This window comes from Sus scrofa, chromosome 2 (assembly GCF_000003025.6).
Source record: "Sus scrofa isolate TJ Tabasco breed Duroc chromosome 2, Sscrofa11.1, whole genome shotgun sequence".
NCBI classification, from domain to species: Eukaryota; Metazoa; Chordata; class Mammalia; order Artiodactyla; family Suidae; genus Sus; species Sus scrofa.
The window spans coordinates 149767976-149791091 of record NC_010444.4 but is presented as its reverse complement, the minus strand read 5'-3'; the positions used below and the strand labels follow the sequence as shown (position 1 = coordinate 149791091).

Below are 23116 nucleotides of genomic sequence, written 5' to 3'. Positions count from 1 at the left end.
GGAAGAGACCGCCGCCTCCTCTTTCTTAGTAGAAGCTCCACTTTGGTGTCCGGTAAGAGAGTATTTGACCCTGTAAGGTCAAACTAGGACTGTCAGGGTGCTTATTCAAATCAGCAGAAGGGTGGTCCTTATACACCTGCCCTTGGTCTGAACCTGAACACAGGCCGCACCCATCCTCCACCCAGTGACCTGAGGCATATCTCCTGCCTCCACTGTCGGGCAGGCCTGCCCCCTTCCGATGACCCTCCCGAGCGATCACCAACCCACAGTGATCTCCCGAAGCTCCCCAGCCCCCTCTCCATCCACGGTCCCCCACTGGGACCCCCACAACCACGCGTGCAGCGGCCCCACTCCATCCCTGTCAACTTAACCGTCCATGGCTTTAAATGCAATCTTCATGCTGTCAGCTCTCTCTTTAATGACTATCTCCAGGGCATACCCTGAACTCTAGACCACAGGATACAACTTGCTTCCTTGAAAACCCCATTCAGGTGCCAGTTTGAAGTAGCAAATTTACTTTATTTTACTTATTTATATTTTATGGCCATACCTGTGGCATATGGAAGTTTCTGGACCAGAGGTCGAATCGGAGCTGCATCTGCCACCCTACGCCACAACCACAGCAACTCCAGATCTAAACCGCATCTGCGGCCTGCCCCACAGTTTATAGCAATGCTGAATCCTTAATCCACTGAACGAGGCCAGGGATCAAACCCACATCCGCAGGAATACTGTGTTGGGTTCTTGACCCTTGGAGCCACAGCAGGAACACCTAGAATATCAAATTTAGTGCATCCAAAACAGAATTCTCCTGTATCTCACCCCCAACCACAGATTTCCTGAGTCTTCCGTTTCTCCACGAGTGGAACCATCATCTACCAGACTCTTTGTGGCTCTGAGGGAAAACTAAAATGTTAGAAGGCAGACTTAAAGATTTTAGAAAGGGACTTCCTGTCATGGCTCAGGGGAAACAAATCTGACTAGTGACCATGGGGTTGCGGGTTCGATTCCTGGCCTTGCTGCTCAGTGGGTTAAGGATCTGGTGTTGACATGGGCTGTGGCGTAGGTCGCAGACGCAGCTCAGATCTGACGTTGCTGTGGCTGTGGTGTAGCTCCGATTCAACCCCTAGCCTGGGAACCTCCATATGCCATGGGTGTGGCCCTAAAAAGAAAAAAAAAAAAAAGATTTTAGAAAGGAGAACCAACCAGCCAATATTGGAATATAGAGTTAAATAGAAATAAATGTAAAATTCAACCAAAGTGGCAAAATACAAATCACAGAAATGTAGGATGATGCCTGAACGAATGTGCAGCTGCGTATGTAAAACCTGGAACGTGGTAGGTGTTCGTTCATTTTCCTTTCTCAAGGCACCTGTTGACAAAGAACTGGGCAGGGCCTCAGAGACCTCCTTCTACGTTATTAAGAAAAATGATTATGACACCTAACGTAATTCTGGAAAAGAGTGTGCCCGTTTTGAATGCACTATTGCATTTAACTTGTGTGACACTCCCAAATTTTGGTATTATAATTATCATTGTTTTAAAGATGAGAAAAACCAAGGTTTCGAGAGGGTGCGTCACCACCCTGACTCACACGAGTCGGAAACGACAAAGCTGGGATTCAGACCCGAGTCATTCCAACTCCAGAGCTCAGTCTTGCCCAGGCACTTAGAGTCAGGGATGAGGGGACCACTGCTTGTGTTTCCCTTGACTCCTTGGATACATCTGGCGAGACATTTGCCAGTCAGCTCTGCCATCCTGCTCGTATTTCTCTATCTTACCTGCACACTGTGAAGGTTAGTAACTTGTTCAAGTCCAGAAAAATTTCCGTCTCTTTTCTAAGAAGGAACTAAGGATAGATCAGAAGGGCCTATTCTTAGCATTCTCATGGTGACTCCTGTCCCTGGGTACACACTGAGTATTCCAAAAAGTAACCCATTTGCTAGAAGCTCACTTTCGGGTGGATGCCAAACTCTCCCTTCTATGGAAAACACGCTTGTGGTCGTTTCTCAGTTGGGTCGTTTGTTCATTTCGACTTCCTCTGAGTGGCAGTGGCCTGTTGACAGTCCTGTTTTTCATGGAGTTTGAGCTCTTTCATAAAAGTCTTAGTTTAATTCCTATAAGACAGTTATTTCTTACAAGTAAGAACTTTGTCTTTTATCTCTGTACACAGCCCCTCACACAGTGTCTGTAAAAAAGTAGATAATCAAATGATCAGTACATTTTTGCTGGTGAAATATCTTCATGATTGTTTTCAGGTTTATGAAGTGTTCTCATGCTCAAAATTGAAAATGACCTGTTTTCTGAAAATTCTTCCCTAGGACTCCAAAAAGTGTGGAGACATTAGTTTACAACCCAAGACTCACTCTGGGGAGCCTCAGTTCAGGGCAGCCCTCTGAGACAGTGGGCATTTCCTCTTGAAGTCTTCTTGAGGGACTGGGTTGAATTAAAATCAAGCCAGTCTGGCCTCAGTGGTTTAGAGCAGCAGGTTTCCGTTGCTTGGTCCTGTCCTCCTAGTCCTCCCCTGATGTCCTCAGAGCGCTTACCTGAACTTGCCTGATGCTTATTATAAAACAAGCAGTTGGGCAGCCAGTGAAATAAAATAGGCTTTTACAAGACGTTTTTAGAGGACTTCGATACCCAGATTGTGCTAAATAGTGTGTCAATAGTAGCTGAGATGGCCGCGGTTGTGTTTGGGTTGTTGGATAATTGTCATCTTTGGGAATAGTGAGCCCAAAGTCAAAATACCATTTCAACTTTGATACCATTTCATTGGCTAATGAAATAGTTTGTCCAGATATGTTGGTTACGCAGTTTTAAAACATAGCTTCCAAACATGAATAGTTGTCATGTAAATGTTTCTTGGAGCAGTTTTAATATGTATGCACACGTATATAAGAAAGAGGCGTGATGCCAGCACATAGGCGGTGGATTCTTACAGGTTCAGCTTGTGTAGGAACTGATTCTTGTGAATCTGGAGCCTGCTTCTCTCTCCTTGTCCTGTCTGTAACCTGATTCTACAACTGTGTTTTCCCCGTCGGCCAGTATCTCTCTTAGTCTTAGAGAAGTCATTTTTGCCAGTCTAGGGAACACATCAGATATGAGGGCAGAGAAGGGAAGAACTAACCTAATGAGGAAACATTGGCTGCATCCCCGCTCAAGTCAGGGATGAGGCGTGGATGCCTTGTCGCCTCTGCTGTTCAACACTTGGATACAAAACCCAAATGATAGAAAGGAGAAACGTAAGGTATAAAACTTAGGAAAAAAGAGCAAAGCTGCCACTATTTATAAGCAATGGGATCACCTATCAGGAAAAATCGATGGTACACTGTGAAAAGTCAGTCATTGCGCAAGGATGTCCACATATTAGGTGACATTTGACCTTCAGTGATTCTGACACACTAGAAACAGCATGAATATGAAATAGAAAAAACACTACCATCCGCAGAAGCAATAGCTAAAATTACTAAAAAAGAAAAGAAAAGCGTAAGACATTTATCAAAGGAAACTTTAAACTTTACCAAAGGAGAAGAGCAGGGATATTGCTGTGGATAGCAGAGGACAGTTCTCTAAAACCCAGATTTTTCTTTGACGTTACAGGAAATTCATCAGAAATCCAGGTTTGCATATTCTGGAACTTGATGTTTAGGTTCTAAAGTTGGATTCACAGTAATAGTGTGCTGAGCACCTAAGGTGCCAGGGACTGTGTATGACTGGGTAGATGTAAAAATAAATTAGAGGAGTTTCCATCATGGCGCAGTGGTTAATGAATCCGACTAGGAACCATGAGGTTGCTAGGTTTGATCCCTGGCCTTGTTCAGTGGGTTAACGATCCGGCGTTGCCGTGAGCTGTGGTGTAGGTTGCAGACGCGGCTCGGATCCCGCATTGCTGTGGCTCTGGCGTAGGCCGGTGGCTACAGCTCCGATTCAACCCCTAGCCTGAGAACCTCCATACGCTGCGGGAGCGGCCCAAGAAATGGCAAAAAGACAAAAAAAAAAAAAAAAAAAAAGATCCAGTGTTGCCGCAAGCTCGGATCCTGCGTTGCTATTGCTGTGGCTGTGGCTCTGGTGCAGGCTGGTGGCTGCAGTTCTGATTCGACCCCTAGCCTGGGAATCTCCTTGTGCCAAGGGAACAGCCCAAGAAATGGCAAGAAGACAATAAATAAATAAATAAGTAAATAAATTAGAGGTGGCGTTCCACTGAGCTCACAGCCTGAGGAGGGAGAACATAGACAATGAATCACGGTACAGTGGATGTTGCTGGGGTTGTGCACAAGGTTTAACAGGAGCTGGAAGCATTGTTGCCTAACCAACAGTTTTCTCGTCATCGCTGATAGTCGTTTAATTTCTGCTTGAACTCCTGTAGTGAGAGGAGCTTATTACTTACTTGATGAGCTTGCTCAGTGGTCGAGCGGCTCCAGAGTTAACAAGAGCTTTCTTATACTGACTTGAAGTCTCTAATTCCTGTGGATTTCACCACTGGCCATAGAGAAAGAGAGAACGCTGGAGCAAAAGACAACCAAGCTTTGTCTTTTTTGTTGAAATGACCTTTTTTGTATGTTTTAGTTGTATTTTTTTTTTCTGAGGTTTTTCTTGACAGTCTAAATATCCCAATTTCAAATTTGGATCATATTATAGAAGGCGATGGCCACGAGGAGCTCGAAGAGTGGACTGATACCGTTCACCTGGTCGCAGTGGAGTACAGGGAACTCTGTTCACTAGTCTGTGACAGTCCATATGGAAAAAGAGTCTGAAAAAGAACGGCTATGTGTGTATGGATAGCTGAATCACTTTGTTGTATAGCAGAAATTAGTGTGACGTCGTAAATCAATAAAATCAATAAAACTTCAAAAAAGATAACTGGGAGCAGTCTGGAGGGGGCGTAGGGGATTGGAAGCAGAAGTAGGCGTTGATGCAGTTTATGAGAGGTGATGATGAGCTGGTGTGGGAAGTGAGGAGGCAAGACAGATTGAATATGAACCAATAGGACTTCGTTGTTGATGGACATGTAAATAAATAATTCCCATTTGTTGCTGTTAGTCTCGTAGTGCAGGCACATATACGGCGCTGTACCAGGTCAGGGAAAGCTTCACAGATGGAAGGACATTTAAGGAAAATGGAAGCTCACCGAGCTTTACGACCTGACGAGTGGGAGAAACACGATAACATGATGTGGTTGATCCGGCAACCAGATGTTGCAGATTCTCAGTGGGGTTTCTTGTTAGAGTTACCTGGGAAGCTTTAAAAAAAAAAAACCATTAATGCCTAAGACCCACCGTGGGAGGGCCAGATATAAGTAGTCGGGTGTTGGGCCCAGTTACACACGCGTTTCCAGAGCTTTCCAGGTGATTTTCACGCGCTGCCCGCATGAGGCCACTGGGCTAAGCAGCAGCTCACTGTGGTTGAGACTGGGCGTGCGCAGAAGAGCGGGGCACTTGAAGTCAGAGGTTAGCCTGATGCCATACGAACCCGGGACATTTTTCAGAGTAAAAGGAAGCTGCTGATACTCATTTACTGGGATGGTAGGTGACAACCAGGACGGTTTCAGGGTGTGGATGTTGAGTCACACCGTCGTATGAACTGTGAGGAGAACGTGATGTTTTCTAAGGATCGTGTTTGATTACACGTCACGTTTGGAACTGTTTTGACTACAGCAGTGTGGGGAAGGGGTTGGAAAGGGCGAAGGCTGAAAGCAGGAGCCTAGGTGGGAAATGATTATAATCTTTCAGAGCAGCAAGACTGTAGACCCAGGTAACGATTTGGTTGTAGGATGAGAGAAGAGAAAGGCAGAAATGTCACGGAGTCACCTTGGCTGGAATCCTAGCACAAGTTGCTCTGGGCTCAGTTAAACCGGCAGGGAACATTTTATTCAAAGCTACTGCAGTAGGGAAGTGAGAAAAGAACTTACTTCGAGCTCAACGCCACTGAAACAAAGGTTAGGAGGCTTTCATTTTTTTAATGAGGTGTAGTTATTTTACAATGTACTGTTGGTTTCAGGTATGCAGTGTGGTAGTAAAGATTTTTAAAGATTTTGCTCCATTTAGAGTTATTGTAAAATATTGGCTGGATTCCCTGTGTTGTGCAATATATCCTTGTTGCTTATATAGTTTATACATAGTTTAAAAAAAAAGAATAAAAATGAAAGAAATATCCCAATTTCTTCCTTTATTCTCCATGCAGTATTGCTGAAAGTTTGGAAAACACACTTATATTTCCATATCTGAAGCCTTTATTTTTACTTTTCTTGATTATTTTTCCTTCAAAGAATGGTCAGAAGACCACCTGTATTAGAATCACCTGGGAGTTCCCTTCTGGCACAGCAGATTAAGGATCCAGCATTGTCATTGCAGTTGCTCAGGTTACTGCTGAGGCTTGAGTTCAATTCCCAGCCCAGGAATTTCCATGTGCCTCAGGCATGGCCCCAAAAAAATTTCAAAAAAAAAGAAAACAAATCATCTGGAAGCTTAGTAAAAACCCCACATTCCCAGCTTCCATTCACTGAATCACGGCAGGCTTAGGAAAATGGTATTTTTGTCGCGATGACTCTAATATATATCAACCTTTGAGAACTGGAGTCCTGAGCTTTTTCTGCATAGAAACCGCCCAATTGTATGCTGTCATTGATGGTGCTTCGGGATTATTCCACACTTCATAATTCTTAGGTTCTTTTAGAGTGTTTTAGATGACAATAGTTTTATCTGCTATTAACCAGTAAAATGTGGAAAATATTCCTTTGGGAGCTTGCCTCAGCTCAGCCATTCTTCAGGCCAAGTGACACCCGGCCTCCACTTGGGAGGCCGAGTGTGAGCACGTGGACTGTGACCTCATGTGGTCACACGAGTGATCGGTGACAGGAATAAGCCATGTCGGTTTGATTTGGGGTTGTGTGGGGCATTGCATCAGGAGTTCTTCGTTCACTGGATAAATGCCAAGGAGTGTGCCATCGCATTCACAGCTGTATCCTCGGAGCCTCGTAACGTACCTGGCACATTGTGAGACTTGACAGAGGGATGGAGGAATGCTTCTGTTCCTTCTTCCCTGGCCTGGCTTTTCTTTGGTTTAGCGGTCTGTATGGTGGTTAGCCCGGATGCTCCAAGGCAGAGTCGGAACTTGAAATGCTGACTGTAGCTTTAGGAACAGAGACTTTTCTGTGATGAAATCCACTGAGAATTCCAGTTTGGGCTTCTTGGATAAATAATTCCCATCCTGCCTATCTCACTGCCTCACTGTGAAAATCAAACAAATAATGGATGTGAAATTGCTTTGCTAACTGCAAAGCTCTGGCCTCAAGGGAGAGATGATTATAAGAGCAGCCTGTTTATAAGTTGAGTAACACAAGCAGAGATCGTATGCCTAGTTTAGCATTGGGGATGGGTTTCTCTGCTCATGCCAGGCTTCAGTGTCTTCCCAGGTTCATCCAGTTTAGATCGTGCTCCAACTTAGGTCACTCACCTGATTCCTGAGAAGCCTGAAAATTTTGGCCAGCACTTCCCAAAGAACTTCTTACCTACCTAACTTGGATCTTGGCTCTCGTCTTCCATTACACAGCCTCAGTCCCCGACCAGCCAGGTGTTCCTTTGTCCTGGAGGTCTCTAGACCTGCCGTGTCCAATGTGGTCACCACTAGCCACATTCCAAGAGCTCAGGAGCCACACCTGGTAAGTGGCTACCAGATTAGACAGTGCAAAGGTAGAATATCTTATTCATTGCGGCGAAGTTCTAATGCACAAAACAGCTCTGAGGCAATGTGAGCCTTCTTTCTGGAAGGAGGCAGTGTGCGCTCTCGTCATCCTCCAGAGCTCGATGGTAAATAAACTGATTGGGGTGGACGGGTTGTGAGTCTTTGCCGTTTCCATGCTCAAGATGAGTACGTGCGAGAGGTGTATGTGGACTCAACAGAGGAAAAGATACGAAGCTAGAGGAAAGATGAAAGTGAAGAAGAGGCAAAGAGAATGAGGTTCCCCTAAAAAAGAGTAGAAGAAAGCAGGAGTTCCTGTCGTGGCACAGCAGAGGCGAATCTGACTAGGAACCGTGAGGTTGCGGGTTCGATCCCTGGCCTCACTCAGTGGGTTAAGGATCCAGCATCGCCATAAGCTGTGGTGTAGGTCACAGATGTGGCTTGGATCTGGTGTTACTGTGGCTGTGGCATAGGCTGGCAGCAACAGCTCCAATTGGACCCCTAGCCTGGGAACCTCCATATGCTGCAGGTGTGGCCCTAAAAGGACAAAAGACAAAAAAAAAAAAAAATCCACCCAGGTCATTACTGCTTTTTGCTATCTATCTTACAATTGTACTCATTTATTTTTTACTTCTTTGTTATGAGTCTCCCCAGTCAGACTGTCAGTACCTGAAGGCAGATAATGTCCATTTTACTCCTAAAATTTCCTGCAGGGAGTAGCACACAGCTCAGGGAATTCATTTGTTGAATGAACATGCCCTTATCAGATCCTATCCAGACTCTGTCACTCCCCTGGACTCTGTACACTGAAATACATTTTCACCACCTGAAAAAAATTTTTAGCTGGAACTTAACTGGAGTAGTTGATTTTTCACTGTGAGGTGGCCACTTGCCAACTTTTAATTTCCCCGTCCAGAATTCCCCACTTAAAGAAAGGTTTTCACATACTAGATTGGAAGATTATACATGGATGAGGAAATAATTTAGATTTGATTTACTTTGGATCCTTAGAGGTTTCTGCTAATGTTGGAAAGCTGTTTGACATTTAAAAGCCATTTTTTGGCCTTTGCCTTGAACTCTGGAGATTGCGGCGGCACCCACCATTTAGCTCATTGTTTTGAGCCGAGGCGGTCTTCACCCAGGTGGAGCAGAGATGGATGAAGACGACCCTGCCGTCTGTTCCCCGGTCGCCCCCAGGGCTGGCCACGTAACTTGCAGCCCCAACTCAAAATGAAAATGTGGGTCCCTTCGTTCAATGGGGAGGAGCAAGTTTCTGTTAAAAGTATTACAATGTAAAGCTTTTTTCTTTCAACTGCAGCCTTTCTCTCAACTTGTCATGTGTATTTTATTTGCTACTTCCTTTTTCTCTAGTAGAAAAACAAAATGCAATTTTAAAATATTAGCAGAAAATTCACCTTATGTCTTTATATTGTGCAGTGACAGTTTTAAAAGCAAAGATAAGAGAATTTAATTTGTGTGTGGAATCATCGAAATCACACAAATTGTATTTTGTAGTTCAGACACGCTTGTGTGTTTTATTTTTATCAGCACACAAAACTAAAACAACTTTTAAAAAAAAAATTTTATTGAAATACAGTTGATTTACAATGTTGAAACACTTTTTTGTTTGTTTTTGCCTTTTTTGGGCTGCACTCACGGCACATGGAGGTCCCCAGGCTAGGAGTCTAATTGCCATGGCAACACCAGATCTGAGCTGCATCTGCCACCTGCAGCACAGCTCATGGCAACACTGGATCCTTCACCCACTGAGCGAGGCCAGGGATCGAACCTGTGTCCTCATGGATACTAGTCTGATTTCGTTTCTGCGGAGCCGGGACTGGAACTCCAAAACAAAACTATTTTTATTTCATTCGATACACACACATCTTACTAACACTGTCTTTTTCTCCTTTCTGAGGAGAAAAGAAGGACTAAGGAGAAAAGAACCATGACTTTCTCTGTCTTTTCCTGTCTCATCCTTTGTTTTGATGTCAGTGTTTTCAGGGTAGGTGCTTGGCTAATGCAGGGAAGCAACACAAGAGAGGAAAGGCTTGATAGGACTCCTCGATGGTTCCTTTTCCTTAGATACATCACTGCCTTCTTTCTGCATCCGGAAAGTGCAAAGTGGTAGTGGCCCTGTGGTCAGTGGGAACAACTCCGCAGATACAAGGGAAGCGTGTTACAGAAGCTGCTGACGGCGAGACCGCAGAAGAGAGAAGAATGCCTCGCGGATGTTATGTGTTCATGTGATATTTGCTCGAGTCTTGCTAAGCCTTGGCATCTGCTGCGTCCACCAGAGTCCGGGGCCTCACTCCTGTGATCGGCAGCGAGGAACCACTGCGCGCACACGTCTTGTGCGTGTCTCTGCTCACGTGCATGCTCAGTTGTGCCCCGGACTTCACGGGTTCAAAGATAAAGTTATTGAGAGGATCCCAAGATGAGGACAAGCTGAACACTACACAAACTCTGGATTCTCCGTCACTGCTCTGGTCACACAGCCGTGAGGCTGGCTCTGTCCCCGGTCCTGCCCCGATGCTCACTTGAAGCTCCTCTCACCAAACATTGCTCTTGTTGAGGTCACAGCGGGAAAACAGTGAGACTAACATCAGAAGAAGCTGCACTTGGCTCATCAAAAAGTCAAGGTTAGAAAAGGTGGGACTCTTTGCAGAACATACCTGCACAAGTCGGGTAACCAAACGGCTGAAGCTGCCCTCCGGGATGCCCGCTTCTAGGCTGACGTGCTGAGGTTTAAACATCATCCCATCTGCTGAGACATGGTGTCAAGGACGGGTCCTGCCTCTGATGCAGGAAGAGGGGCTTTGGTATGGAACCCAGTGTAGCATCCTGGCCGTAGGGGCTGGAGTCTGTCCCAGCTGGGCGTCAGTCCCGTCTGAGACATGTCGTTTACTATCTGTGTAACCTTTCGCATGTAACCAAACATCTCCAGGCCTCGGTTTTCTCGCCTGCGAGACGGGGATAACGTTAGAACCCATGCTGAAGGTTATGCATGGTACTGTATTGGCAGAGCTCAGCCCAGCTCCTGTTACCCAGAAAGTGCTCCATGAAGGGAAGCAGTTGTCACTGTTGTTATTGTAACTGCGCAGCTATTCCCCTGTGGCACGGTGGGTGAAGGGACAGGTGTTGTCACTGCGGTGGCTTGGGTTGCTGCTGTAATGTGGGCTCATTCTCTGCCCCGGGAACTCCTGTGTGCTGCACCACTCCCCCCCCCCAAATTGCAGATATAACATCGTTCCTATCTTGCTTAAAGTAACAACTTCTCCAGCTTCCTGATAAGCACTTTTTAAGAAATGAGTCAATAGAAATCTCTCTGTTCTAAGCACAAGCACTACTGCTTAAACCAGGAAGGCAGAGCTCCCTCTGCTAGAAGAAAAGCCAGAAATAAATGAAATGAAATTAATCACACTATAAATAATTGTTTAAGCAACATGAGACAAGGCTTGTTTGCTGGGTACCTCATGCTCTGAGATGAACAATTGGGACTATCATTTTGAATATGCCTTCTGGCTTTTAAATTACCTGTAGGCATTTCTTTAATTTTCTTTCTTAAGTTTTAAGGTAAAACTTGCTAACCATGTTGAATAAGTTGGGTTCGTTCTCTGTTTTCCCCTTTTCGCTCTACACATGCTCTTGTTGCTAGGGTGGTAAGGGTCTGTGTAACAGGCCCCTGAGATTGGTGCCCCCTCTGCGTGCCACGCGGCAGGGCACATCCCAAGCCACACCCAGCTCCACAGGGGGCCCAGTGGTTTATCAGAGGTCAAGGATGGAGCCAGCGTGCTGGGGGCTCTGACCCTTGACTCTGGCTGCACACTCGTCACCTGGGGGCTCCTGAGTTCCTTGTGTGGAGATTGTACTTTGATTGGTCTGTTTGGGGACCCGAAACGCACATTTTTAGGAGCTCTAATGTCCAGCGGCACTGAGAACCATTCCTGGAAAGAGCAGAAAGCCTGTCTCATCACTCCTTACTGATCTTGGCACCAGTGAAACAGGAACGTCGGAGTAGCTCATGCTTCACATTGAGGCCTGAGTCCACGTCTTCAACCGCTGAGAGAGCATGGATTTAAACTGGCCGTTCTCGAGGGGGCACCAGGAGACATCTGGCAGCAGCTAGAGGCACTTTTGGTTTATCCGGCAGGTAGATGCTCCTGGCGTCCCCTGGGTGGAGGCCAGGAGTGCTGCCAAACGTCCGAGATTGCGTGGAACAGGCCCCCCACCCCAAGAGAATTGTCTGGTCCCAGATTTCAGAAGAGTGCTGAGGCTGAGAAAGCCTGCTTGATGCCAGTCCTCTGCGCTTTGCAGCCCAGACCCTCCTTCCCACTGCCGGGGTCAGCAGGAGAGACCTCATGGTCGTGCCTGGAGCCGTGTGTGCGTTCATCTGCCCGCGGCAGTGCAGCTCCTGCACCCACGCCTCTTCCTCCGCATCCTCCCCAAGACGAGACGCGACAAGGGGGGACCCTGGAGAAGGCAGCTGTCGTTTCGGGAGGAAGGGCCCCGAGCGTCTGTGGTTGGAGCGCCCGCGGTAACCTTGTGGCGAAGCCCTTCCACGAGGCAGCCTCCGAGAGCTCGTTCCCTCACAGCGTGTACTTGGCAGGGACACGGCCTCCCCATTTAGTCAGAGCAGCTGCTCAGGAAGGACCTCCTCCAGAGCACACGGAGACACCCGCCAGAAAACCATCCCCCTGTAAATGTGTGCCTTGTCCACACTCGTGATACCCGACCCCAGCCCGAGGAGCGGTGGGGTTTCATCTCATTCTGGGTGTTGACCACCTAGAGCGTCTCCAGGAGACGGGAAACACCATGATTTTCCTTGCAGAATTCCCGACACACGCAGAACAGTGCAAGGAATGGGGGATGCTGGTTTTAGGGCTCAAAGGAAATTTGGGTCCAAAGTGTTGTTTTATCTGAGGGCTGTTTTGGGAAAGAAGGACCCGATTTGTTCTGGAAGGTCCCAGGAGAGAGAGGCAGATTCAAAGGACTGAAGATTTCAGGGTACATGTCTTAGCACAGGTGGAACGGACTCCCTACTAAGATGAACCCGACTAGGAACCATGAGGTTGCGGGTTTGATCCCTGGCCTCTCTCAGTGGGTTAAGGATCCAGTGTTGCCGTGAGCTGTGTGGTAGGTCGCATACACGGCTGGGATCTGCTGTGGCTGTGGCATAGGCTGGCAGCTGTAGTTCAGATTGGACCAATAGCCCTGGAACTTCCATGTGCCACAGGTTCGGCTCTAAAAAGACAAAAAAAAAAGAAAAGAAAATTGACCCTGAGTCACAGGAAGCGCTGCCTGCTCGTCGGTCAGCACGGCCAGGGAAGGGGCGGGAGGTCAGAGGTGTCCTGAGACCCTCCTTTTGTGATTGTGTGAGTCCCTGAACCACGAGGTGTTCCCCCCACCTCCCCCGCCCCCCGCAGTGCCACACCTACTTCAGCTGGCATAGCATTTTGTTTGGTCGAAGCTGGATACCTTCTGGAAGAAAGGTCGCCAGTGGGAAGAGATGTGCCAGAGGTGATTCTGACCATGCCAGGGGTCATCTCATTTCCTTTAGGGGTCCTTTAGCTGTCTGGCTGGTGGGGAGTGTAGGCACATCTAAGGAAGGGCTCTAGATGCTCAGTGGTAAGCAGCTGATGCGATGTCTGGGATTCTTTTTGCGAAAAATACGGTCATATTCCCCCAGCAGGATCAGTGTCTACTGTTGGAGGCTTTGATATGAAGAGAGGCATCGCTGTTTAAAGATTTGTGTGGAGGAGGAGACCTAGACCGAGATTAAAGAGACATCCCCTTAGTCTGGTTTTCATGTCCTTCCTTTTCTATGGGGACAGTTAGGACCAGGGCGTCAGGCTCTGGAAGTAACAAGGCCGGATCCTCACGTAGGAGAAACCAGAGTGCTGGGGAAGCAGCTCAGAGTCAGGGCTAGAAGCGCAGGACTTGGCATTTGAGGGACTTGAGCCTGAATGCAGGTCCTGCCCTTCGAAGCTGCGTCATCCTGGGCAAGTTACTTGATCTCTTGGCGCGTCGGTGACACTGCTCTGAGGCTGGTGAGAGACACCAGCCAGACAGAGCCTGCACCAAGCAGTTACTGATAAATCGTGTTCTCCTTATCATAACCGTCGTCTTGGTAGGCAAAAAGGCAGGGACACAGGTTAGGAGGTTACAGCTCCTGTTTCTGGAACACTGATTTGTGGTCGGAACCGGGTCTGCGGGGAAAGTGTCAAAACCACCGTCATAGCTTCCTCATCAGGGACAGGGTAGTCGCCTGCAAAAGGAGAAGGAAAATTGCTTTAGCTGCAAGGATAGGGGAGCTGTGAGGAAGGGAGGGGGCAGAACGTTCTAGCTGCTGTTCTGCAAGAAGTGCTGTGAAATCATCAGTGGATGGCTTCTGGTTATACACGTAAGCGCCTGAGTGAGCTCGGGGCTACATTTGACCAAAGAGCCAAGAGCCTGCTTTTCACAAAGTGATTTCTGAGTTCTTTTCTCATTCTCATTTTTCACAAGATTCTTTGAAACATTTCACAGTTAGAATTGTTCTTGAAGAGCTTTTTCATCTCTAAGAAATGGGTAAGTCTATATATTTTTTTTTAAATTTTTCCACTGTACAGCAAGGGGGTCAGGTTATCCTTAGATGTATACATTGCAGTTACAGTTTTTTCCCCCACCCTTTCTTCTGTTGCGACATGAGTATCTAGACATAGTTCTCAATGCTATTCAGCAGGATCTCCTTGTAAATCTATTCTAGGTTGTGTCTGATAAGCCCAAGCTCCCGATCCCTCCCACTCCCTCTCCCTCTAAGTCTATATTTTGATAAACCTGAAAACAAATATATTTGGTGCCTGTTCATGTTCCTTTTATTCTTTTCCAACGTTTATGTCCTTTGCTGGCTGGTATAATGGGATTTCTCTTCTCTTTGTAAAGTGGCACTGTCCGCTTTGAGTTTCTCACTTTGGGGGGAGGGAGAGAGAAAGACGGAGGGAGAGAGAGACTGGCGGTCATGTTTAATAGCTAGTTGTCTGTGAGTCATTAGGTTTCCTGGTCCAGGCATCGCTATAGCCATTATCGTCATCTCAGCATCTGCCGTTTACTGAGCACTGGTTTTATACGCCAGACAGTGAGTTGAGTGCATTACACGTCATCCCATCGATTCTCTAACATGAGCCATGAAGTAGGTATTGCTATCCCCGTGTTACAGACCGAGACTCAGAAAGATGAAATAACTTGACAGCTGTTCCATAGCTAGAAAATGGTAGGCCAGGATTCTAACACATGTTCATCTGATTTCAAAGCCCTGCTCTTAGCCACTAAGCTGTGCTCTTTGCTAGTCAATTGAAAAATCTTGAAATAAGCACAATTTTTGACTCTTAGACATGGGAAGGGGTTCGAAAGGGCTCAGGTCGAGTATCCCAACCAGCGCCGTGATCTCCTACAGTTTACCTGGTAGGTGGTCTGCCTCACCCCCCAGTGAGGGGCAGTTTACTATTATTGAAGACAAGACATTGGCAGGGGTGCACATTGTAATTTTTTGCCTCTGATTGTCTTTTGGGACTATGTGTGTAATAAAGCCAGAAGCTATTTCACGTGTGTTGTTCAAGCAGCTGGAGGGGCCCTTCAGGCATGTGGGATTTTAAACTGGAAATGCCAGCTACATTGAGCTGTCGTGGAATAATCGTGAGCAAATAGTGTGACTTACACTGGGCAGATAGTAAAGGGCTTATAAAGAGCTTCTTGCCCCACCCAGTCTGATTTTTCTGACTCATTTCCCTAAACGCTCCCCTGATTGAACTCCCTGCACAGCGAATTCTTGGGCCTCTGGGTTGCTTTCCTGCTGCCTTGGGTGCCCTTTCTCTTTGCTGCGGGGCACAAGCCCACTCACTCCTGGGGGCGCTGTGCCAGTATGAACTTGCTCGGCTTTCCCGAGCCCCAGCCCTCAACCTTCCAGCCAATCATCCCCTCCTCTGGGCTCTCGCACCACATGCTTCTCTTTTTCTGGAGGCTCAGCTCAGCTCGTGGGATCTTTCATGCCCCTGACACACTGTCTGCTCACCGAGGCAGCTTCTCGGGAGTGGGACGCTTTCCTACCTGCAGCGCCTAAGAGTCAAGGGTGCCTGTTTCATGAAGGTGCACATGTGGTGAGGCTGGGCCGCAAAGCTCTGAGTCGCATCACCTGGTTCAGGTCATGGCTGCACCTCTCCTGAGATGCTTGACCTGGGCAAGTTCCTAGGCTCCATTCCACTCAACCAGAGCCTGTAAATAAGAAAACCTGTGTCACAGGATTCTTGTGAAAATTATGCGAGAAAATCCATGACTAGCTTAGCGTGGTCACTGGCACATGGTAAACAGTAAATATTGGCTGATTTAATTATGGGTCCATACCACCAAGACTCTTTCTCCTACGTATTTCTAGCTTCTGTCATACAGAATAGTTCCGCAGGAGAAGCGGGCAAACAGTCTGATCCCTCAGATGCTCAAATTTCCAGTCTTTTATTTGTCATGTAGGAACTGCGGTGGGTAGTGGGAAAAAAGTTCCACGAGGCAGCTGGTTTGGCCTTAGTTACATGTGCTGATGGAGAAACAGAGGTGCGTGGGCATTGGGATAAGCCATGCCTACTGATTTGGTCTTGCATTCGGTGCGTTAAAACATGGACATATTCAAGGCTGAGGATGGAATTAAAGAGCCCCTGAGAATACATTGTGTCCAGAGGCAACATGGTCAGGCCCTCCAAACTGTGCAAATGCAGCTTTCTGAGGTCTTTCTGCAAGCGGCACAAACTCACAGAAAAAGCGGCCTAAGATCCCAGCATGTCCGCCCTGAGGATGTGTTTCCCTGCGTCTTCGCTGGGACACTCTGCACTCTGCAGTTAAGTTTTGTCATCTGTCTGATGGGGATTTTTGTCATTTGCCCGCTATGTTCACGTTTTTTACCCATATCAGCACTTCGCCTGGGCTATTTTCAATCTTAATAAATCTGTGTGTAAAGGAAGCTCTATGTCATAATGTTAGATGCAAAACCACATAGAGAAGATCATTTTAAAAATAAACACGTTGAAAACGAAACAAATGATTATTTTACATAAATTGTTATTATTAAAGTTTGATAATATTTCTTGCCAGAGGCTCTGAGCCGAAGGCCTTCTCTCCATTTTATTAGGTGTTGGAGACGTAAATAAAAAGCCGGAGTGGGGCCTCACCGAGTGTTTCTCTTTAAAATCAGCAGAATGAGTGAAAGAAGCATCGGGTCCACAGCCTTGAGTGCTGTGCCCTGTTGTTTGGCATGTGGCCTGTGGCACATGCCCATGGTTGGGAACTACTGGATCTTCCAGAGTTACTCTTCTCTTCCGGTTGATAGTAATCTAAAGACAAATGAAGAAATTGGCTTGGACTCTCTCCTTTTGAGTTGTCGAAATTACTGATAACTCTACTGCTCACTGTTTATAAGCAATTCAGTTAGTTTTTCTTTAATCAGCTCCTTGTACCCAAGCATTCTGTTTTTTATCATATGAAAAACACTTTAAAAATGTTGCCTTGTGCACCTCTTTAGGTTTTTAGCCATCTCATTTTCGTAATTCATCACCAAGCCTTTTCTCATTTCTTCATTGTCAGTGTCATAAAAACGAACAGATAGCTCTTGTCCGCGTTGCTGAAATGGCCCGCTGCTGCCGTGCTGAGCCCTGCGCCCAGTCCCTGCATGCCTCGAGCCCGTGCCGCCGGCTCCGGCCTTCCCACTGGCCTGTCCTTCGTCCTCCCTGCCGTCTGTGCCTCCCGTGCTGAGCTCTGCCTCAGGCGCGTGCAGAGCAACCGGACGTTCATCTCCTCAGAGGAGCTGACACGCCGGAGAGCACTTGCCAAAAAAATGTTGTTGCAGTATAGTTGATTTACAATGTTGTGATCATGAGAACAACTTTTTAAAAAGGCAGATTCCCTGTCACCCAGCCTCCCCCTCGGAGGTCTGATGTGGGCCCTGGGAATCCGTATTAGAGGTCCCCGCGGTAGTTCTCATGCACGGAGTCTCCGGACAGGTGTGTGAAGGATGGCTTAGCTAATGCTCCTCTCCTGTCTTCCTCCTCTTCCCTCTCCTCCTCCTCCTCCTTCTGCAGCAAAGGTAATTGCACTTCTCTTTCACCGACCGTTGGTATTAAACTTCGTCACTAAACTTTTCCCACCACACAGATCGTCTCGTGTTTCCCGATAGATGGAGTCCCTGATGTGGGGGGCAGGAAGCCTGACTTCCAGCACTAGATGGCTGTGAACCAGCCCCTACCCCCCATTGCCCCCGCCCTCCTTCCTGACAGATCTGAGCTGGCTCCGTGCGAAAAATGATACCAGAATGCTTCCTAAATTGTAGAGGATTTTACCAGGATGATTAAAACAAAAAATTGCATTTTAAAAACTCATCTGTTAAAATATCCGAGATCCTTTTTTTTTTTTTTTATTTTCCCACTGTACAGCAAGGGGGTCAAGTTATCCTTACATGTATACATTACAATTACATTTTTCCCCACCCTTTCTTCTGTTGCAACATGAGTATCTAGACAGAGTTCTCAATGCTCTTCAGCAGGATCTCCTTGCAAATCTATTCTAAGTTGTGTCTGATAAGCCCAAGCTCCCCATCCCTCCCACTCCCTCCCCCTCCCATCAGGCAGCCACAAGTCTCTTCTCCAAGTCCATGATTTTCTTTTCTGAGGAGATGTTCATTTGTGCTGGATATTAGATTCCAGTTATAAGTGATATCATATGCTATTTGTCTTTGTCTTTCTGGCTCATTTCACTCAGTATGAGATTCTCTAGTTCCATCCATGTTGCTGCAAATGGCATTATGTCATCCTTTTTTATGGCTGAGTAGTATTCCATTGTGTATATATACCACCTCTTCCGAATCCAATCATCTGTCCATGGACATTTGGATTGTTTCCATGTCCTGGCTCTTGTGAATAGTGCTATAATGAACATGCGGGTGCATGTGTCTCTTTTAAGTAGAGCTTTGTCCGGATAGATGCCCAAGAGTGGGATTGCAGGGTCATATGGAAGTTCTATGTATAGATTTCTAAGGTATCTCCAAACTGTTCTCCATAGTGGCTGTACCAGTTTACATTCCCACCAACAGTGCAGGAGGGTTCCCTTTTCTCCACACCCCCTCCAGCACTTGTTATTTGTGGACTTATGAATGATGGCCATTCTGACTGGTGTGAGGTGGTATCTCATGGTAGTTTTGATTTGCATTTCTCTTATAATCAGCGATGTTGAGCATTTTTTCATGTGTTTGCTGACCATCTGTATATCTTCTTTGGAGAAATGTCTATTCAGGTCTTTTGCCCATTTTCCATTGATTGATTGGCTTTTTTGCTGTCGGGTTGTATAAGTTGTTTCAAATGATGCAACCGACAAGGGCTTAATCTCGAGATCCTTTTTTAATGGGGTTTTGCGTCAGGGATTTTGAGCGACTCTGCCAGTGTTTCTGATCAAGCATATGTTTGAGGACTGACAGTTGTGCTCTCACTGCATTTGACGCTGTGGCGTCTCAGCCCCTCCCTGTCCTATCCTGCCCAGATACATTTAACAGCTTTGCAAAGTAATTTCACAGATTCAGAAATTGAGGTCTTCCAGATTCTTTAATACAAATCCAAAAATTATCCTCCCTGGGTTTCCCGCGAAACCTCTTGCCTCCACACAGAATATAAAGCATCAGATACTAACAATAGAATATTAAAAGCCAGATTTGCAGCAATTACCCACAGCTTTGGAGAACAGTCCCACACACAGCTGGTGCCCAATCAGAAGGTCTGTATCTGTCACCCCCCACCTCTGCTACTCGCAGAACTGGGATGTCATAGCTGCCCCGCATCTTACAGATGACCCTCCGATTTAACGAATAGGAAAGTGAGGCACAGGAGAGGGACTCAGCCCTCAAGGGCTTGCACGGATGGAGGCTTAAAGGGCATTCGAATCCAGGTTCCTGTCTTAGGGCTTAATGATCCCATTGCTGCGTTAGTAGCATGGCCTTGGAGCTGAAAGTGAAAGGGGCTCACTGAGTGTGAAAGCCGAGGGCACCAAGTGTGATTTGTTTTGCTGGGGCTGCAGCGTTTTGAGCCTTGATTTTACATCTAGAATGAAGACCTGAAGGGCAAATGATATTAAACTGTTAGCTTTTAAAAATTAAATTAATATTGTAAATCAGCTATACTTCAATAAAATTAAGAAAAAATTAGGTGTGATCGGAAAGGCCAACGAGGGCACAAGATTACCTTAGCGTTATTCTCAAGTACCGTTTTTCCCGGCTGAGAGGGAGGTGGTTGTGAGTTCTCCGTGGAGTTGAGAGGCTTGGCCGTTCCTCTTTCTTCCCGACTCCTCTCCTTGGCAAGGGTCATGTTGATGTAGCCTGAGTGAGAAGGAGGGGGGCCACACAGCCCGTAGCCACTGTGCATAAACCTCAGTCGTTGGTTGGCTCTAGGGAAGGATTATGAGAGAAACAGTGGAGTCTCCAGGAGCCTCCTCTTTGTGCCCCAGCTGCCCTAGAGCCTTCCACACCCCCAGCTCTGTGGCTCTTTAGTCCTGGGCTTCCTGCCTGTCTTCTATCCACTGTCCTCATTCTTTGTGTTTATTCACTTAGCCCCTTCCTCTGCTCTTTCTCCTTTCCTCCTGACTTGGCAGGCTCTTTTTCCTTTTCCACCCAGTCTCCCCAATTCTGCATCACAGAAAATATATGCACCGCCTGGCAAAGATGCTCCTTTGGTGGGCAAGACAGGTTAGCAGGAAAGATTCTCTTGTTAAAGTCCAGTCACACTGTGTTTCAATAAAAGGAGGAGCCACATCACACTGTAGGCTTCCCCCAGGAGGAGCCGATGTAACATACAGATATGCCCCAGGAGGAGTGGATATGAGATACAGATGTCCCCCAGGAGGAGTGGATATGAGATACAGATATCCCCCAGGAGGAGCCGATGTAACGTGCAGATATACACCCATGTACATACTCCTTTTCACCCTGGAGTCTGTGATGAGGGACAAGGAATTGCTAGAGGCAGCAGCCCCTGGACTTAGTGGTAGTTTTCACGATGACAAGTGACAGTGTATCACGACCATTAGGAGCCCAGACTTCGGGATAAGAAATGACCTGAATGTAAGGTCTGATCCTACCATGTATTAACTGAATACATTTTGGCAAATTATTTGAACTCTGAAACTCCATTTCCTTATCTCTTAAGTGGGTATAAAATGCGTGAATCAATGCGTACAGCCCCCTTAGCCCCGCACACAAGCGCTGCCCTAGCGGCAGTGGTTTTCACTGTTGCCCGTCGTGAGGATGGGAAGTGCAGCACGGAGGGAATGAGAAACTTTTCCTTCCTTCCAGCCCGCCCGCCTTCCTTTCTCTCCACCCATTCTTTCTTTTAATAGCTGTGTCTCATGACTAAAACAGATGAAAATGTGAGGGGGTGTGTCACGACGCGAGGCCACACCTCCTGTTTTCTGCAGAGCTTCTAGTTGAAAAATGGCCAGTGGGAAATCGGGAAGACAGAACGTATAGTGAAGGATAAATTAGAAGCTGTGTTCAGAATGAGTAGCAAACCCAGAGCTAGGTAACTGCTGTTATTTAGGGGAGATACCTTACATATCCTGCTCCAGTAAGAGTAGTGTTCCCAGCTGGAAAGAAGAGAGCTGCTGCCTGGTCGACAGAAACCTTCCAACTGTCTCTGAACCAAGATGTGCGAAACCTCAGAGGGTTCAAGACCTGCTCGCGGAGACCTCTGACCGCTGCGCTTTTGTGGACTCAGGGTGTGGTGGCAGCCTGGAGACCAGTAAATACTACCCCAGGACTCAAAGACGAAAGCTTGACTTCACGAACTCTAGACTTGTCTCTGGAAATAGACCTGGCCAAAATTCTAAGACAGTTATTACACACATGATTTGCAAGCCAGAGTCAGCGTTATTTCATTAAAAAATAATTCATGCCAACTAACTGCATTATCTATTAAGACAGATTTACTGCTCAGCAGAGACATCTCAGCAAGGCTTGGCCCCGAGTCTTCTATGGGTGGGTCCGTTCTCAGGCACTCTGTTTGTTACCCTTTTGCTGGGCTGCCAGGCTGTGGTGGGTACCACGATTCCTGGGCGTAGCCCTATTCAATCAGTGGTTTTTTCTCTTCACTCAAGAGTCAGGATCTAAATGGCCCGTGATACTAAACTGAAAGGTTACCTGATCTTCCTCTGTGCTCGTAGACGCCTTAAGGTTAGTTCGAGTCTGTGCTGAATAATCGAATCTTGAATGTTGAAATTGTTATGATACAGAATTGGCTCAGTTGACTAAAATGATACCAAAACAATAAAATGAAATTCAACAGAGACAAAATCCATTATTTGGATTAGATGAATAAATGAATGAATGAATAAAAATAAACTAAACTTCACCAGTGAAATCAAGAACCGCAGGAACTGACAGCTGTGTGTCAGAGAGCTGAACGGTGGCAGTGGCCTCAGCGTATAAGCAGGAGCGCGTCTCTCTTGTCAGAAATGAACTTCGTGTCGCCTGTGTTCGCAGACGTGAACTAAACGGATGGCGGCCGGCCCTGCCCGGTCGGGCTCCCTGTGCAGACTGGGGCTCTTGCCTGGTACCGAATTTCACGATAATTACGATGAGGATCGTGTTTAGAAGACAGTGCCCATCGTGGGCACTAATCTGGAAGCTGTAACATATAATCAACTGTTACAGAAAATGGAAGCGTGTAGCCTGGAGAAGAGGCAGCTTGGAGGTAGAAGGAGCAGAGGGAGAGTTTTGAGGGGCCTGGAGGGCGTGGTCGTTCCGCGGGTAGAAGCTGCAGGAAGGCTGATTTGGGCTGGACATTAATGAGCTCTTTCCAGTGACTGGAGCTGCTCAGACTCCACCATGGCCTCTGGCCGGTCCGTGGAGACGCGTACGCAGGGGCCGCACGCCCCCCCATCTGCATGCACAGGGCTTTCCTGCAGGGGGGCTCTTTCACCGTCCGCGACATCCGTGCCGACTCTGAGGTTCTCTGGTCTTCTCCCCTCTCTAGGGATGCAGTGGAGTGTGGTGGCCAGTGGGAGAGTCAGTGCCACCCGCCAGCAACTTCTCCTTTGGTGGCTGCTCAGCCCAGTGACACTTAGGGCCTGGGGCCGAGACCCTGAAGACAGCATCCCTCTGAGAGCAGGCCAGGTCCTAAGCCGCTGCGTGTGTGTGACCGCGCCCCGTGTTGCCCTCCCCCAGCACCGCACACCCATCGGGCTTCTCCTCCGGGATTCCGGCAGGTGGCACTTGAGGGGGTCGGGGGCAGGAGGCCCCTCGTGTTCCCTGGGGGCTCTCCTCCAGAGATCCCCCTCGAAGGGCTCTTTTTATTTCCCTCTTTCTGGCCTTTCGCCTTCGCCTCCCCCTTTCCGTTGTCCCTAATATGCCCCCTTCCTGTGCCTTGTTTGTCTCGCTCATGTT

At 47.2% G+C, this 23116-nt stretch overlaps 1 protein-coding gene across 1 annotated transcript in view; it reads left to right on the top strand.

The window, feature by feature from the left end:
- Positions 1-22797, top strand: part of HTR4 (5-hydroxytryptamine (serotonin) receptor 4, G protein-coupled) — a gene marked incomplete at its 5' end in the record, with an annotated part of 45507 nt that extends 22710 nt beyond the window's left edge. Inside the window, 1 exon segment of the mRNA NM_001001267.1 lies at positions 22707-22797. Within this exon segment, the coding sequence (NP_001001267.1) occupies positions 22707-22797 (91 nt within the window).